This window comes from Rhyacophila brunnea, unplaced genomic scaffold (genome assembly GCF_057557595.1).
Source record: "Rhyacophila brunnea isolate RB1 unplaced genomic scaffold, BYU_Rbru_1.0 scaffold_10, whole genome shotgun sequence".
Taxonomy (NCBI): domain Eukaryota; kingdom Metazoa; phylum Arthropoda; class Insecta; order Trichoptera; family Rhyacophilidae; genus Rhyacophila; species Rhyacophila brunnea.
The window spans coordinates 28,698,314-28,718,172 of NW_028232752.1; the positions used below are offsets into that span (position 1 = coordinate 28,698,314).

A 19,859-nucleotide genomic window follows, 5' to 3' on the forward strand; every position below is an offset into this window, starting at 1 on the left:
TGAAAATATATTAAATAAATTACGTGGAGATGGTGCAGCGCCTTAAGCACTGCACCACGAGAGCCGCCTTGACTAAATAGATCACAAAATGTTGGAATATATTATATGACTATAAAAAATATTGAAAGTATAGGTGGGTACGTATTACTTTTAGTTTATTGAAGTCCGATAAAGCATTTTTTTTTCGAAAGATATCAAAAACCCATTGTTTCAATTATTGATACAATATTAGTTTAGTATATAATACTATTATAGTGGTCGCCAGATTTAATATTTTTGGATAGTCGTCTAGCTTATTAAATTCGAATCTGGCGTATGGCGTTAAATCTAGCGTTTTCTGACACAGCAAACAGCTTGAAACTTATAATAAAGCTAGAATATTTTACCAGTTTTGCTTGAAAATCAACATGCTGATCATTTGTATCCTTATATCTTACAAATAAAATAACTAAATGATCTTACCTGCATTCATATTATCACACATAATAATTATTGTTCGATATTTATTCTTGTGAAAACAATGTTAATAATTATGAGATTTATATAATACTTATAGAATAATTTTGAAATGATAGTTTCTAGACACTTTTTGAATTTTGAGAAAATCTAGAATTTTTTATGCCATCTAACTTATTTTATTACCCTGTCTGGCGTATTCTTGTGATTGTGGCAATACTGGTGGTCACACAAATCGTCAGACATGGTGTCCTAAATCTAATGAGGTTTTTTTAATTATTTAATTTTGAGAAAAAAGTTGGTCTTATATGTTCAGGTAGGTACTACAGTACTTAATATAAATATCACAAGTTATCTACTTTAAACTTCTATAAGAATGTCCCGAATTTTGGTTAGAGTAGTAAGTAGCAAATACGTTTTGAGAAAAATGATCAGATCGTTAAAGGTTATTAAAAGCTCTCGACGTGGTGTTCAGATTTCAGCACGTTTTCCGGGCGGCGTCTAGATGTCAATCTACCCCCACCGCCACTTTTCAGCGCCGCACGACGCGCGGCAGCCTCTGGAAGGGGCAGAGCCGCCAGAGCCTTCACGAGAAGGGGCAGAGTGTCGCAGCGCGCGCGCCGACGTCCGCAATCTCACCAGTAAACAATTGGCTGCCGCGGTGGCCGGATGCAATGCGCCGCGGGTGCGAAATCTCATGACGTCATGAGAGTGGCGGCAGTTGTTTTGGTAACGTCGGTTCTCCTCGCCGCTGTGGAGGCCTGCGGTCCGGGTAGGGGCGCAGGCCGGCGGCGAGGGCCCCGCAAATTGACGCCGCTGGTATTCTCCCAGCATGTGCCTAACGTGTCGGAAAATTCGGCGGCCGCGTCCGGAGCTCCCGAGGGGCGGGTGGCCCGGTCCGATCCGCGATTCAGAGACTTAGTGCCCAATTATAATGCGGACATTGTGTTCAAGGATGACGAGGGAACCGGTGCTGATCGCTTGATGACGCAGGTATGCCACGTCTCGGTCGGGCCCTAACGTCATGGATTACGACTTAAAACCCTTACAAAATTACGTACCTACTCAATGATACCAATGAACTTATGTGTGTAGATTTTGCTTGAATCAACGTGAATCCAACATGTTTCATGACTTGTGACTGAAATATTTCATTCATAGAAGATTAACGCACGTTGGAAAAGCTGTGAAAATTTAAACATGCTTATCTGGTTTCTTCGGATGTGCACTTGATGTTTTACTTATATATTTTTCAATTCAAACTTTTATGAAGTAACAATGATGACTCTAGGGCCCTAGGAGCATATATACACAACAGTGTTATTTATTACCTACTTATTACTTTGTATTTATTACTCTACGCTATCATTATAATTTTAATGTAAGTACAAATAATTATCTATTTTTGCACAACTTAATTGATATAATTAAAACCATGTAGGCACCTGAGTAATTCTTTTACCTGGCAGGCAATTTTATTATTTATTGAATAATGATTATTCGTGACAGTAAAATAATATTCAACGTTATTTCATAATAACATAATGCTACAAACAATACCATGTTATTAAAATACATGCATTGTTCTTTTTTAATGTTGGTATAATACGATGAATCTTTCTTTGTAAGTTGGATTATTTTAATAAACAAAACGAACAATACCTAAGCGTTAAATAGGTATGTAATAAAATAATATAAGCAATCTATTCATTATTAATTATTATGACTGTAATGTTTACAATCGTATAAAATGAAACGCAATGTAAGATGCTTATAATATGTATGTACCTATATATATTTTTTTACATAAAGTAGGTACAATATCCAGTCGAATGTTTGAATACCTGGTAGATAAGAAAGTAATACAATCATAATATACAAGAAAAGATAAAGTTATTCAATATTCTGTATTAATAATAGCATCTTGAATTTATTGTGTTTTCAAATATTGAGAAATTAATAACTGCATATGAATTCACACTCAAATGAAGTGCTATTTATTTATTATTTGAATTACGGGCATAATGAAAGCAGGAAGTGTTTTTGTGTAAATTAAAAACGTTTTAAATCTTTAAATTGTGGCTACAAACTGCGTAAATATTTAAAAACTTAACACGAAACATCTGTAGCCGTTGTGCTATCGGCCATTATCAGTCTACGAAAGTGAAATGAAAACATAAATATTTGCATAACGGTGTGTTGAACGTTTGATATATTGCTCCGAAGGCATATTCCCAATATCGTTTATCCTAAAATGCGGTTTACTGTTTACAGGTAAATTTAAAAATCTGTCAAAATAGAGTATGCAGGTTATGGTACGTTGTAACAATACGCCAGTGTTATAAATAACTTATAACTAACTATAAGTTACTACGGTAGCGTACAGAGTTTGTGATTTACAATGCCCAATCAATACTATTCAAGCGAAGGTACAAATATTGTAAATAATTCTTCAGTTACAAAAATACAACTGTGAAACTAATTGCACGGCATAATGAAGTGCATTGTGTTTTTATTCCTGAGATAACTTTGCATTGACACTATTGATAGAACAAGGGGAAAAAACTATGAAATATGGAGTGGATGAATCTTTTAGTGATGCGTTATAAATTGAGAACAAATATTTTTATTGATTTAAAGCTTAGATTTACAGTTTTATGTTAAGGCAATTAACTTCGTAAAATATTCTATACATTTTTAAAATGTTGACACAAACAATACATTGTTTAGGGTTTTACCTGTAAATTATTTCATTGAATATCATAGTTAAAATATTTATGATTGACTACTTACGATCCATGAGAAATTCGACATCATAGACAATTTTAAACGCTCCAATACGTATGAAGGAATTTATATGAAACACACAATTTATTTAATTTTAATAAAACATGTAACTTATTTATCATTGCAACTTAGTGTTTTTAGTTTCTGTTATATATCTGAGTTTTTAATTATTGCTTATGAAACAACCACGTATTTTATGTAAATGTAAAAGCTCCAAAAAACTTCGTTTGGTAATAATAAACTTTGAGTCCGTCTCCGTGTTCCATGGTGTCCTATTAAAATTAAGCAGATGATTCGGGCATCATCAGAAAATCTTAAAAAGATGTTCATAACTACTTACATATTGCTATTATTAAAATCGATTAGTGGTTTATCGCACAGGCAATTTTTTGCAGTGTGATTTTCAAACCTGTCATAGCCAGCGTACTGGACCAAATATTATAGAAAAAATGTTGGTACCTACCACTTTATATGATATCTCAAAATAAACTTCTCAAAAATAACGCACTTGCAACAATATGAGGGCACGAGTTGCGAATCGTTCTTCTTTGTGTATATCTGTGATATCTGTCTATATAGTTTCTTTCTGTATTTCACACGGACGAATTCGTGGTTAAATCGCTAATCATCAATAATATAATATTGGATTCATTTTTGGTTATCTTATTGTTATCCAGTGACGTTCCTAGACAAAATGTCGCCCCATTTTCATACAGTATTTTGTATCAACATGGACGTCGAAACTGTTTAACCCTTTATGTTAATTGATGATTTGCCGCCCTTCGAGTAACTGCCGCCCCTATGCGACGCTCAATCTGCCTACCCCCACGGGACGTCACTGTTGTTATGGACTATATTTGCCGCCAATTCATCGTTTGCAAAATCTATTATGGGGATGATAAGTTAGCGGATCTTCTGTGCATGGGATAACTTCTCATATGCATATTATATAGAATGTTAATTAATAATAATTTAACCGTTCAAATTTTTTTTAGAAATTATTATGATGAAGAAAAAAGAAGACATTGTTTATCATACAACACTTGTTTTCGATATTAAATAAATAATTAAAACAAATTATCGATACAATAATATTGAATTACTGAGGTTCATTAAAAAGCGTAGGTATAGCTGGGAGTTAACGGTTGAATGTTACAAAATATTTCAAAATAGGTATCTAAACTTTTTTGTGATAATAATTATCTATATCTCTTCCTATGTCTAATTACCTGATATTTTTTTAACAAACATAATTATTATCTCGCTTGTACCTAATTAACGTAATAAAATTAGACAAACAGACTCTCCTATAAAACTCTTATCTTTCTCAGGTGCGAATTATAAGTTAGGTAGGTACAATTCCAGTAGGTACTTCCACTAAAAGGATTATTCTTAATTTAAAATAAATAATATCAAATTTTAATATTTGATTGATTTTGTAATAGTATGTATTTAATGTGGATAATTATTATAAATCCTAAGTGGAAAGCTATTATGCAAAATATATTTAGTACCTATTAATTTAACGGCTAGCATAGATGATACTAGCATAGTAGTAGACTACGTACAACGGCGATTTTCTTTTATGTATATGAAGCAATAGATTCGTCAGACGATTTAAAGGGGTCCTCGAAAGAATTTAATTAAATTAAATTATACCAACATCTTAAATGTTGTTTTAATGTGACCAGTTAGTGCGTCAGGCCTCTACGCCACTAAAAGTGCCAATAAAAACCGGGTTTGGTTGCATAAAAAAAGTTTTCAAGGGGTGGTTTGCATGGTTACAATATTCAACTAGTGAGACAAGCACATACAACTGAGAAACCATCGCTTCCGTCGCGAGATGGTCGTCTTCGTAGTACTTACTTATTAAACTGACAATGCAAAAATTGAAGTTGGCAATTTTGAAAACATTATGACCAATTATTAATAATATGATTTTAGATTCACCCTAAATTAATATACCTACCCAACATCCATTTTGTGTTAAATTAAATTAATATTGTAATTATTAATTAAAGGGTTAGATTTATATTTTTGCAAGCAGAATTTCATTATTGTTCAAATTGAATAGTTAATATCTGAATTCATTGTTAATTCTGTATTTTATTATAGTACTCGTATGTAAATTGTACCTAGGTATCTACTATTTTTAATAGATATTTTGCATACATCATAATTTATAACCGACATCATTTGACATAATTTCCGTTAGATGTAAAATGTTAGTTTTAATGAAAGTTCAGAAACTAAAATATTAAAAGTAGAATTCGGCATTCTGATATTATAGATAATAATTACAAGATAAAAATAACTTTTTATATACAACGTTTTTAAATTTTCTGTTGAATCATATAAACTTGAATTGACTAGCTTAAACGATCAAAAAAATTTGTACTTGATAGAAATAATACTGAAATGACATTTTGACATGTCATATTGATTTCCATAGTAACGCAAGTATATATTAATAATTTAGTTGCTAGAACCCCAGACCTAGTAACCAATAATGGTGTCGAAATAAGTTTTCATACAACACGGAATTAACAGAAAATGAATTCAATTCTACTTAAAAATGGCTAAAAGTATTAAAAAAAATTCTGAAAGTTTCAAATGTCTAGCTCGTCGGGAAGTTAGTTAAAAATCGATTGCAAGATTTGTACTGGACAAAGAACCACCGTACAAATAAGAATACGAGCTAAGAAAAACGTTGTAAATAAAAATTAGATACATCTCATTTATATTTAAAAAATCAGAAATCTAAATAAAAAATATCAAGTAGGTACCTACCAAAAATAAAATATCTATTATTATTAAATTGTGGATTTTTGGTTTGGATCCCGGGTCAGGAAAATTCACGTTGTTCTTCAATGTGTATGTAATAGGTATGTATGTACCTATATAATAGGTTGTGCAAGTGGCTAACATCCCTTTCATTTTCGGCGACGACCTTTCTAGTAGTCTGTTTAGACTTGTCTTATTCTGATATATATTTATACCTAGGTTGGAAATGAGTAGGTAGTTTGGTTTATGTTAGTTATAAATGGCATTTATTATAAAATGTTAATACCTACTTATATATACATAGGTAAGCAAACAGGTGAAAATTTTGATAAGATTTATTGCCGGTTGCATTTTAACATGGAAACATTTTACGAATTTATCGTATCTAAAATAATAATATGTAGGTATATTTTATTTATCATACAAACTGATCAGGCCTTGCAATTCAGGAAAAATAACAATTATTATTTTATGATTTATGAAACGGTCATAAAACTTGCATTTTGAGTTGTTTTTTAAAATATCAAAACAATATAAGTATAATAAATTTACCATAGACATCATTAATAATAATTGCAAACTTTCTAGAATATATAAAAATTACGACATTTTTTACAAAGCGGTAACACTAAAATGAGTTAAATTTTATTTAATTTAATTATTATTGTGATGCCCGAGTGTCACACAATAAACATATTTCCAAATATGTTGATTATATTCATATACAGATAGGTATCTACCAGTGGTGTAGTGGAGACAGTTTTCATCAATATTAATTATGTCACATGCAATAGTTTTGAGTTACGTGTTATTTGAGTTATTTTGAGCTTGAAAAAAATCGAGAACCAGTAAATTTAGTAAAAATATGAAGAAAGTGATTATTGATTAGTCAGTTCGATTCCTAAGTGATTATGGGAAATGTATTGATCTTTTGCAGGGGCGGCTCTACCTTAAGGGTTTATAGGGACCATCCCCACTTCGTTATCATGTCAAAAATACACGTCCGATATTTTGATCATTTTCATAATATAACTACTTAATTACATGATTAAAAGAAGTATTTAATTTATTTTATCATACTAGGGAGCGAATCAAATGACCCCATGGTGAGTAAAAACGCTCGCTGTATGTCGTTGTTCAAAACTGATAATGGTAAGTCTGTAATAATTATTATTGGTTATTAATTAAGTAAATATTTTTAGCACGCATTTTAGACGTGGTTAAGTAACGACTAAGATAATCATATTATTAAAAATTACTCATTTTCTCATTAATAACATCATATTATTATAAGTAGCTTGGTGCATAATGTTCATTAATCATTATGAGAAAGTAGGTAGGTATGTTTATTTAATAATTAACCCAATGCTTACGGGCCGCAACAAAATTGTGTTTTTGCTAATTGCTTTTCAAATGCAAATTAACACGTTAATTAAAAAAATAATTAAAAGGGCCCGTAAGCATTGGGTTAATGGCTAAACCCCACCACCTAGAAAGTCGTCGAGCCGCCACTGATCTTTTGCATCTTGTCGATTTGATATTTTTGTCGAATGAAATTTTTGGTACATACCTAGCCATTGAAATATTAAAACATGTGCTTCAGTAAAAGTAAGGGATGGAAGGGGGATTAGGATATTTAAAAACTATCCGACATTATTTTATTTGGCACTACGCCACTGGTAGCGACTTATATTAAAATTTTAAATATACCGACATAACTAATAAAAGTGCCTAGGTATATAATTTCAATCAGAATACTCATTAGGAATTAGTTTTATTAAAGTACCTAACTAATGGTTAAAGTGCATCCATTTATACATGGCATGCTGTGTATAATGTTAATTAGTCGTAAATTTTTACCTGAAAAATACTGTTCCTGGACAGCATTTTTGTCTTGACACCACTGTGTGAATCCTGTTTTTGTGGAATACATAATCTAAGAACACAAATACAATATTCTACATCGGTGGCGATGGGTGGAGGTAGGCTGTTAAGATCCGACATTAATAGTGCACACTAAACTTTGACAGTCAAACGTGTTTGTTTTTCACTGAACTAAGACTACAGTATGTAAGTAGTGTTTGTTAGTTTATAAAATTCAAATAACCCTTAGTCTTAGTGGATAATAGTAAAAAATATTCGTTATCTATAAACAATCTAAAATTATGTAATTAAGTCATACATAATTTTAGATATTTTATTGATAGAGGATTATTGTAGGTGGGTATTCTTAGTTCAATAAAAATAAATAAGTTTCCACCGTGCACCATTTATATCGAATCTCATCAGCCTACATCCACCCCTCGCCATTATTCTACATAATATTATATTAACAATTTATTGATTTATATTTTAATTATTAATATTATTATAATTGCATTGTAAATCTACACACCCATTATACTTAGTAAAGACAATTTTTTTAGTTGTCAACGAAACAGCTGAATACTGTGTGCTATATATTAGGTATCTAAATTCTAATTATTATAGTATACTATTATGAAGGTTGGTATTTTTTTTAATTCTTTCATTCTAAATCATTGATGATTCGAAAAAACGTCGGTGTGAACGTAAGAAAACACGATATCATTAAAATATTGAATAAATTTAGGTCTTTTCAGATTTTAACGGTAAATCAGATACTAGGGTGAATAATATTCATAACATAACATATTATGTTAGTGAAATGGATTCTTTGTTTTTGAAATATTTTTGAACAATAATGGAGATCGGAGAAACTTAGTAAAAAGAAATTCTTAAAGGCAATTTGGAACTGGAGAAGGTCGTAGGAGCGCTGCGGGTATCTAACACATCCTCGCTCGGGCCCTGTTACCATTTAAATTATTAAATTTATTTGGAAATATATTTATATATTATATTTTACTGTGTTAAAAATCGATTTTTATCACTGTCACTAAACAGTCAACCTACTAAGTAATACCTACCTATAATAAGGTTTTATATTTTATAGTAATAATTAATGACTAAAAAATATTAATTCTCATTTTGCTCAACATTTATTTGGTAGTATCCACTTAGTTTATTAAAAAGGCTATATTTTCTTACATTTTTAAGTAGGTATGGTTAGATACTTGTACCTAAGTCTAAGTACTCTACGTAATACAAGTTTCTGTGCCTAATAACTTTTTAAATTTTGGAAAAACTACTATAGTATATTTATTGGTTATTCTTGAATATGTAGGTACCTACGGTCGGAAGAGCATTTTTGAATAAAACCAAGAACACGTGTGATGCCTTGAAATTCAGGTATTTGAAAAAGTTACATGTGCCTTATTTGGGTTAAGAACAATTTTGGATATACAAAAAAAACTACCTATTTGAAAGGTTTTAAAAATAAATATCTACCTAAGTAATAATTAACGACAATCAATTCGTTTTGGTAAAGTTTGAATTGAATAAAATTATCATATCGTTATAAATTATTATGTTACGTTAACACTGATGAAACATTTAAAGCGTATCTCAATCATTATTCAACATACGTTTTTGATACAATGTGTACTCCTTAGTTCAACGGTTTTATATTTTACGATGTTTTTTGGTCCCTATAAGGTTCTATTTTGGAAGCAAATATTCATTTCTAATTATATATTACATTTATTAATCAATATTAATTAGGGATATATTCAACTAACTTGAACTATTTTATGATTTATTATACCTAAGTTGTTTATCTTCTTTTGAAATTATGTGAGAAACGTTTTTAAACCTTATCAACTTTCTTTTGTGCAAAACTATTTACTACTTAAGTCTGAGTGGAACAATCTATTTAGAAAATGGATAATAGCAATTTTAGTTGAGAATTTAGAATCATCCGTGAAATATAATAACAAAAACACATATTATATATATATATATATATATATATATATATGAAGGATTTATGTGATGATCCGGTATCAAACGCGTTAACCGAACATATAAAAATACGCCGTATGCCTCTCAGCAAAGAATTCGTCCGCCATTACATTCGATACCCCCACTACCCCACCCGGGCGGCCATTTTTATACAGCCTTAAATATATTATTATTATTCACATTATATCCTACATTAGTTTCAATGCATTCTTCTTTCAATTTATTTGATGATTCTGTGGAGAGTAGATCGTTTAGGTACCCAGCACACAACCAACACCAACCTACATAACTAAGAAATATTAGATAATATGCATAATATATAAATTTTAAATGGTCACCAATTATTTATTTATTTGTTAAGATAGCAATAATAATTAATCAACACTCATTTTAAATCCGTTAAATGCCTTAATGCCTATTATTAATTGCCTATATTCAATACACCCACTTGCTTTATTAGCATTTAGTTGTGATTGGGTAGGAGTTTGAGAGTTTCTGTAGAAATATTTGCATTAAAAATAATATTAAAAAGTATGACATTAAGGGGATTGCTCTAGTTTGTTAACTGTCTTGACGAAATTGTGTATTTTCCAAGCATGCTTAAAGCGATCTGATATATATTAGGAAATATGTACTCACTATTTATTCTACGTTTATTTTTTGTACTTATTTCTACCTATGTCATATTTTTTACCAATAGATGGACGTCAGGCATTAAGACTGAACAAAATGCTCTAATGCAAAAAATATTTTAGAGTATTATTATAATTTTAAAACAATATGTGTTTTCAATAGTTTACACATTATTAATATCATTATGATTAAAATTGAAGATCTTGGCATAAAAACAGCAAATGTCACAAAACACTTTTTTTTCAGGAGAGGGTAAAAACATAATATCTTGGTTGTGAAATTTTTTTTTATTAATTTGACAATTAGAAATTATAGAGAAATTGTATATGCACTATATGAATGTAAAAAAAATATTAAATTTATTTTGGTTAAATAGATATTTAAAAAAGAATGAGTGTGACATTTGCTGTTTTTACACAATTTTTGGACATTTGTTGTTTTTATTGCAAAATTGAAAAGATCGAAATGTAAATAGTATGACTAAAACTATAATTTTATTAAATAAAATAAAGAATATATATTTCTGTTATTTTTAAATCATAATACAACTTTTAATAAGGTTTGGACATATTATTTATCTATTAACAAACGACTTCAATGTTTCTAAAAAATCAAGAATTAAATATTTGAAAAATTTTTTTAATCATGTGCGGGTTAATACTGATTAGCTTCATATTATTATTATTGATTTAATTTAATAAAACACATTTTTTAGTACCTACTTATTCCACTTTTAATATATAAATCTGGACCGGTTTCGTCCGCCTCTGTTTTTCTGCCAACTGTTTTCAACAGTTGAAGATGTCTCTCTAAGGTGGGTGAAACGTATCCAGATTTCTTTATTAAAAGTGGAAAAAGTACTAAAAAAATGTGTTTTATTAAATTAAATCATTAAAACAATGGATTTCCACCATGGATTGATAGTGAACATGAAAAATGAAAACCGATTAGCCTCGTCTGACACCTTCACTGCAAATTAAACGATACATTTATTGGGTTTTGTAAATATTTAGCTAATTTTAAAATATTTTTTTATTTAGCTCCTTTCAATGGAACTAATCCACCATTATGTTGTTTTAAATGCAATCGTGACTTGCATTTGATTCTTATTCACTACATTGAATCTATGCCACAGCCTAGAGAGAAACTGAAATGTTCGCAAAGCACTTCTCCCTACTAGCCTGGTCTATTGTGTACATTATAACTAGCCTGAAATGCCAAAGTTTTAACCTATATTTCATATTAAAAAAATCTTTTTCTCCGGTCTCTTTAGATTTTATAATGAAGGGCCCAGAATTTTCCATATTGCATCCAACTGAACAATAATGAAAGTCACCGTTATTTGGTAAAAACGTTGCATGTTTTTGTTCATTTTTCTCTTTCAAGACGTTTCAGATATCTATGCTAGTAATATCCATGATAAAATATAAAAACAATCATAAGAAAACGTTATAAAAAGCAATAATTAAACGAATCAAGGATAATTTGACAGCTCAGACACTAAATTGTATGGAATGTATACTAACATTACTAACGCCGCCTGGTGATAAAAGTGTAGAACTACTGGACCTTTGCTGTTTTCACACAAAAATGCCTGGACTATTGCTGTTTTTAGAAAAGTGGCATATTTTTGAGAGCAGATTTGAGGGTCTTATGATTTTTTTTAAAAATATATCTTTGCACAGTTGTGTGTAATCATACACAGGGAATATAGAAATGCAATAAAACGAAAATGGAAAAAAGTGGACATTTGATGTTTTTATGCCAAGATCTTCAATTATCGTTCCCTTATTGGTAATAATTATTTATGTCATGTTTTATCGTAGAAATATGCAGTGTAAAACTACTTTTTCGGTCTAGATTACGTGAACAATGATTGTTTTAATATTGAAATTAAACATAGGTACTATATTATATTAATATTATATTATTATATGTAGTGATTTATCAAGATCATTGATTTAGTTCATTTACTTAGAGCATAGTTTTCTAAACTTTTTAACTGTCTGCCTGTTTCCCAATATTTCTAAAATAATAAATTAAAATATTGTTTTTCAATTGTACCGAAGTATGTGTGTAGCACTTTTTAACCACAAAAAGATAGTTTAACAATAAATTTTCAATTAAAATTTTATAACCGTTTATTAAAATGAAATCATGTGAGATAATAACTAATGAAAAGAATAATATGTTTGTTTGGTGCTGAGCTACCAATTTGTTTATGGGCTCTATATTTTTCAACAGCAAAATAGCATCCCAAAATCTCTGTTTTTAACTATTTGCAGTCTGGACCGCACAAAATTCACCTTGACGAAAATACAATCAAAATTGTCTTATCAGAGACTTAATCCAAGTTAACCTATCTGCTTTTGTAACCAAACCTGTTCGTAGGTTGTTATCTGTTTTTGAACATAGATAATAAAATCAATTACTTTTTCTTAGAATTATGCAGAAAACAGTCAGTCCACAATCCGGGAAAAATGAGTAATTCTATCTATTATATCCAATGACATTAATATGGACGAAGCATCTGGAAAAAAAATGACTCTCACTTTTTTGTCGGGTCTGCCGAATGGCATAATCTGTTCTAACGCCATTACAATAAAGGTGATATTGCTATAAATTCCCGAAACTTTTTGTCGGGTCTGCCGAATGGTTCGGTTCAAATAGGTTCGCTCAAACGAACATTGATACTAGAAACACTGTTCTAACGCCGTTACAATAAATGTGATATTGCTATAAATTCCCGATGCGTGATATTGCATGATGGATATTGTGTGACGTCTACCTATGCACGTGCGAATGTCACTATGGGCGAATTTACTTGCTAGCTACTGTACTGAGTGCGTCGTCCATTAATAATGTCATTGATTCTATCTAAAATGTTCTACAAGTCCATAAAGAAAATTTCACTCATTACAGAATTTGCCACCTTAGATTTGCAGAGAATAGTCCCACTTTACTTACATAACATAACACACTAAAATAATATGAATATTCCACAATCTTTTGAAAAGTTATTCAAACTCATCGATCATCATTAAAAAAGCTATTTTCATGTAAATAGGGTGCCTCTTTCTTTATTTGTAATCCATGTCGACTGGCTATTTGCTATATAGCTATGCCGAATTATAATTTTGATTATTCACCACTTGGTATTAATGAGTCTAAAACCCAATCGGGAATAGTCATTTGATTGTAAGGATATCTTAATTCTTTTTAGAGTATTCTTATTGTCAACTTGCTTTTCATGGTTTCAACATCACTTAGACTAGGGAACGAAGTTAAAAATTTAGATCGTAGTGCTAGTTGTTGCTTATTCTTCAAATGCAATAATCTGTTTGTAGAAAATGATAATTGTCGTAAAATTGTAATACATTAATTAATTTCAACGAAATATTCAATGGAAAATGTACATTTTCTGTGAACAGGTTACTGGATTGCATTCGAAGATAATTGGTAATTAGCGCTACCACCGTTACTCACTAGTGCTCTGGCCTGGCTATTATAATCAGCCTTGCAAAGTCACCGAGGGCCAGACGTGACGTATACGAAAAGTCTTTCAAGGACACTGTGAAATAATATAAATACTTATACAAATTTCGACTAGAAGATGCGATTAATAAAATCGACGATCTTGCTTTCAATCTAGGCTTTTTAAAATATTTCGAAATGATACCAGTCTTTCCAATAACCATCATCGGAATGTTACAAAATTGTGCAAACAAACCGAAAATCGTCGCGGCTATTAGTTATCGAAAATGAAATGATTTTCTGTTCCCACGTATTGAGTAAATAAAACATAAAAATGATTTTAGTTATTAATGTAGTTGCCCACAGATACATTTGACGTAGCCCCAAGTATGACTTTTATATCATGTTGATTAGCAAATAGTTATTTATTGGAAGTATAAAAATAGATCTGAATTGCCGAACGTTCATTAGTTAATTGATCAGAAAATTACACCCGTAAATTTTTATAACAAACGACTAAGCACCAAATGGTCAGTCATACTCGTACTATATACTGCTTAACGTTAGTCAACTGAGCTAATACTCCCAGTGACGATGCGTGGAGGTAGGCTGTCAAGATCCGACATAAATAGTGCACACTAAACTTTGTCCGTCAAACGTATTTGTTTCCATTGAACTAAGACTACGATGTGTAGGTATATAGTGTTTGTTATTTTTTAAAATTCAATTAAACCCTGCCTAATCCAAACCATAGTCGATGATAATCAAAACTATTCGTTTATCTAAAAAATATCTTAAATTATGTATGGTTTAATTTTAATGTCATAATTTAGATATTTTATAGATAGAAGTATATTTTTTATCGATTATGGTTTGGTTGGGCAGGGATTAATTAATTAAAAATAACTAACCAACGCCATATTATGTAATATTATGTATTCTTAATAATTCAACGTAAAACAAATAAGTATGACTGGAAACTGTATATTATTTTTGTCTGATCGCCCATAGCATACCTTAACTATTATGGTTTGGGTAGGCAGGGTTTAATTAAATTTAAAAACTAACCAGTACTGTCTGCAAATTGTACCTTTTATTACTTCAATGAAAACAAATAAGTAAGACTGATGTTTGGTGTGCACTATTTATGTGGAATCTTAACAGCTTACATATATTATACTACATAGTGGCAGAATCGAGAAACGTAAGTGACAGCTACAGTGATGAATTTCTATAAATCAGATAAGGTGGTTGTTTAGTAGAGATAACTAAAATATCATGATTGTTCGTACATACTGATTAGTGATTACTGATTAGTGATTATATTATAATAATTTAATTGTCTTACAATCTGAGTCATAAACATACTAGATGGCTCTTGTATTTCATGAATCATACCCAAAGCGTCAATTACATTGAGCTTCTTTACGAGCTGTTTGTTGGCGAATTTATAATCTGCATGTAAAGTCGCCCAGTGTGATCATCAAACAAGCTAACAAACAGGTTGTAAACACTCTACGGAGAAAAGTTGAAAGCCGGTCAACTTTACACGCTACACGCCGGCGTGTGGGCCTACTGCGTCTGCGCAGTAGAGCGCAGAAGCAACCTTCCGGTAAAAAAAACAAAATAGTCGCTGGCTTGTGGCTTCTCAGCGAATGGAAAGTTTTGTGTGTAATCATCAAATCGCAGTAGCTGAATCGCCCGCTTTTAAATTCGCCAACAAACAGCTCGTAAAGAAGCTCAATGTAATTGACGCTTAATTAACACATATCCGGATAATAGTTGATAGCGGTGCACACAGACATATTCACAAACTAGCTTACTCTATCACTCGGCAATAACTGTTTTCAATCAAATAGCTTCATATATTGATATTTTCCACTTGTGTGAGTTCGAGTTCTGTGAACGTTGTTTTATAAGCATATTAATTTATTAATAGGATTTACTTAGCTCACTTAATGTACCTACTAATTTTTATCAACGTTTTACTATTCTTATAATGATTATTGTATGTATTTCTTATTTTATGTCAAGTTAACAATGCGTTGAATTTGTAATTTGTCATGTTCACTATATTTATGTAAATTAAATAAATTTGAATTGGTTTCTTATTAATTATTACATACTAGTATTACACATAGGTACATTTTTCATTGCGCGTGGAATTCCTGAAATAGATTATTAATTCAGAGTTATTATAAAATTGAAAATATGAGACATATTTTCGAAAAACCTTAACATTTTCTTGGGAGTATTACGCATTAGATATACAACATTTTTTATGGCTGGGCAATAAAGCCTTCTTATCTTTGTTCAATGTTTATGTTGGAGCAGATAATATGATAACGGAATACAAATATATAAATAGAAATTCTAGAAACAAATTTTAAATGTTTGCGTGTAAACATTATAGTGAATTAATGTTGTGTATGCATAGTTATAGTAACTCGTTCAAGTGCACTTGACTACAGATAGTTATAAAAAAATCATTCATTGGTGGGTATAATTATAATTGAACCCTTCTCTGGAAAAAGAGCGTCATAACGAAAACCCTAGTTTTCAGAAAATAAGTTAAAATAACGCATATTATGTAATAAATTAATCTACATGATAACCAGAAATAATTGTTTAACATTATTCCCAGACATTAGTAAAAGTGCTTCACATTTAAATAGGTACATGGTAATAGCCCGATTGAAACGGAATGTGGTGAGGTGTTGATACTAACTTTTGATGATAAAATGAACTGAGGACAATAAAAATGAATTTACCAATATCATATAGGCTTTATTCATCTCGTGTGGGGGAGGGGGGGTTTAAAATCAGTCAGCGCATGGGAGTACCTTAAACCTGCATAATAATTATCACCACCCACCTGTCGACAATATGTTAAAATAAATAAAATTGAAGTATCTGCACTTTATATCTTTATGCAAAATTATTAAAATATATTAAAACTTGGTGGCTATGAATGCTTTCAATTAGTTCTATCAATTGAATTAGGGGTAGAGTAATAATTATTGTCCACCTGCTGCATACGATATGTGAAAAAAGTGTCTGATGGATCAGGGATTAAAAGTATTTACTTTAATTGTATGACATACCTATAATAATACATAACAGTATGTTTCCAAACTCAATCATTGTTAAGTAATGATGATTCAGTTTATTAAATTGTTGTTACTAATTTATGAAAAACAGTAGGTATATCCTTAACAAGGTGCAGGAACTTGACTGATTTGCGTTATCTCCTATCAAGTGACGATGATACTCATCGCTTATCAAATGCATTTCAAAAAATGATTTATTGTAGGTTGACTGTGTGTATTAGTACCTACCTGGTGCATATGTATACATTGATAAGAGTTAAAATACGTATTAAATTGATTCTTGATAAAAATTACTTAATGCCAACCGGAAGGAGAGGATTATGTATTTGGAATATGAGTTATTCTGACTAATATCTGAATTTAAAGAAAGCCACTTCATAATATAAATATATAATTATTATATTATGTAATAAATACGTGGTTGTACCTACTGTTCATTATAGATACATAGGTATATAATATACCGAGGAAACTAAAGATGTTAATGAAAATCTTCACGTATTATAGATGTAGCCTGAACATCTGAAAGTGAAGTAAAAAAAAACCCTGGTATACTAAGGCATTCATTGTTTGTTGTATAGAAAAATGGCACTTGATACAACTAAACATTGCTTGAGTGAGTAATTTATAATTTTAATTTAGTAAGTATACTTTTCATTTGTAAACTGTTCTGTTCTCGTAAATATACGTAGGTAAATGCACTTTTTTTATAAATATTCATATTATACTGTGGTTTTGTATGTATGTATTATTATTTATTGCCAATACAAAGTTTATAGATTATAAGATGCTGAAAAACCACTGGAAACCATCGTATAGGTACATAACGAGTCTTTTAACCCTTTGGCGACTGAATATTATTTACAAAAGATAGTTTTATTAATACAAAAATGTGAACATAGAAGACGTTTAATAATCTAGATTGTAGATCGTGGTCTATATTATTAATAAATACTTGTATTATGTGGTGTTCGCACCAATTAATGTTGTAGTGTATCGAAAAACCTGCCTATTAATTAAAAATATGACTATTACAATGACTGCTTTTGAAAAATCGTTACTGTTACATGCATAAATTCTCAAAAAGAATAATACCATAGTTAAGTACATCTACATCACAATAATTATGTGATGCCTCATTTTTAAACCGTAAACGAGGTTTAGTAGAACAGTGGATTACATTTATTATTAAATTGATTAAAGGCCCGTTTCAGACGGGACACCGGTGTCGTGCTCGTATATAATAAGGAGGTCTTTGTATTCGAATAAAAGGGCCTTTGTATTGTGTTTATGAACGCCTCGAGATAATGAGTCAAACCGTGTCCGGTACACTTTTCCGTCAGCCGCTACATTCTCAAGCCGCCATACACATATTTTTATGACCGCAGCCAGTTTTATGTTCTAATTTATATCGCGAAATTATGCGTTGACTCATTAGCTCTGGGCGTTCATAAACATAATACAAAGGCCCCTTTATTCGAATACAAAGGCCCCATTATTATATACGAGCGCGACACTGGTGTCCCGTCTGAAACGGGGGTAAGATTTATTTTATTAAAAAAAAACAAAGCGAAAGAACTCCTAGTATAGATCCACGAGTGTAACTTGTCATTTTACATATGGCATAATATGTCAGTTTACATATCATTCAATAATTTGTATACTGTGGTGAGCTTAGTTCTAAATTTTAACACTGGACAATTTATGGTGGTATATTTAATTGCAGAACTTTTATTATGCATAAATAATATTAAATTAGTTATTCGCCATAGGATATTGTTTTTTTTTTTAAATTATGGTAGGTATTCTTGTTTCAGTAAAATCATTTTTGTATACCTAATCAGAATATATTAAGTATTTTAAATATGCAGACTTTATTGACATTGGATAACTACTCTATGACAACATCTTCTTGGCTATGTGTTAAAACTGTGAACTAACATGCTCCTCACATTTTTAACCGCACTTCCATTATAAACTAACAAGCTCCTCACATTTAGTCGACAACAGCGCCTTCCTTCACGTAGCCAAGAAGATGTTGTCGTACAATAGGTATCATAATTGATTTTAATCAATGATGTTGCGTTAATATTTTTTAATTAATAAAAATGTAGAAAAATTACCTGTAGTTACTTACTTAATATAATAGGTGTACCTACTATTTTTGAAATTATTGATAATTTAAAAATAATACTTGATTTAAGGGGGGACATGCTCGTCGAAGGTCAAAATTGAGTTTTTATTGTATTTTCAAACCATGATCCTGGACACTCCTTAAACGTTGTAGATAATCTATTTATATAATTTTGAAGCCTTATTATCCTTTATAGTTATTTTAAACATTTGATGACTGCATAAAGTATTTTTGTTACATAAAATAGTATTCTTTTAAACCTCTCGCTCTAATGTTTTAGAATATAGTCATATTTCGGTACATAACTGTGCAGTGGTGTTAAAATTTTTTACAATTATTAATTTTTAAACGCATTTATAAAACCATTAGTATAATTTATTACGAGATAATTTTTGTAAAATATTCACGATAAAAAATTATATTGATAATCTCTGTGATCCCAAATTTGACAAGAATTAGGCATTTTATTATTCAAAAAATCGGCAAGATTAACACATTTGAAGATGATTCTAAAGATAATTATTATAAACTATGTCTTTGACCATTCAAGTGTGATAAACATCTTATGAATAATGATTGCTTTATAATAATTATTGACCTAA

The 19,859-nt window shown here is 30.3% G+C and overlaps 1 protein-coding gene across 1 annotated transcript in view; it reads left to right on the forward strand.

Annotated features, from left to right (window-relative positions):
* Positions 1–1,026: 1,026 nt before the first annotated feature.
* The window catches only part of hh (hedgehog signaling protein), a 165,510-nt gene continuing 146,677 nt past the window's right edge, over positions 1,027–19,859 (forward strand). Inside the window, exon 1 of the mRNA XM_085953042.1 lies at positions 1,027–1,449. Within this exon, the coding sequence (XP_085809168.1) occupies positions 1,126–1,449 (324 nt within the window). The 5' untranslated portion in view covers positions 1,027–1,125. The remainder of the gene's footprint in view (positions 1,450–19,859) is intronic.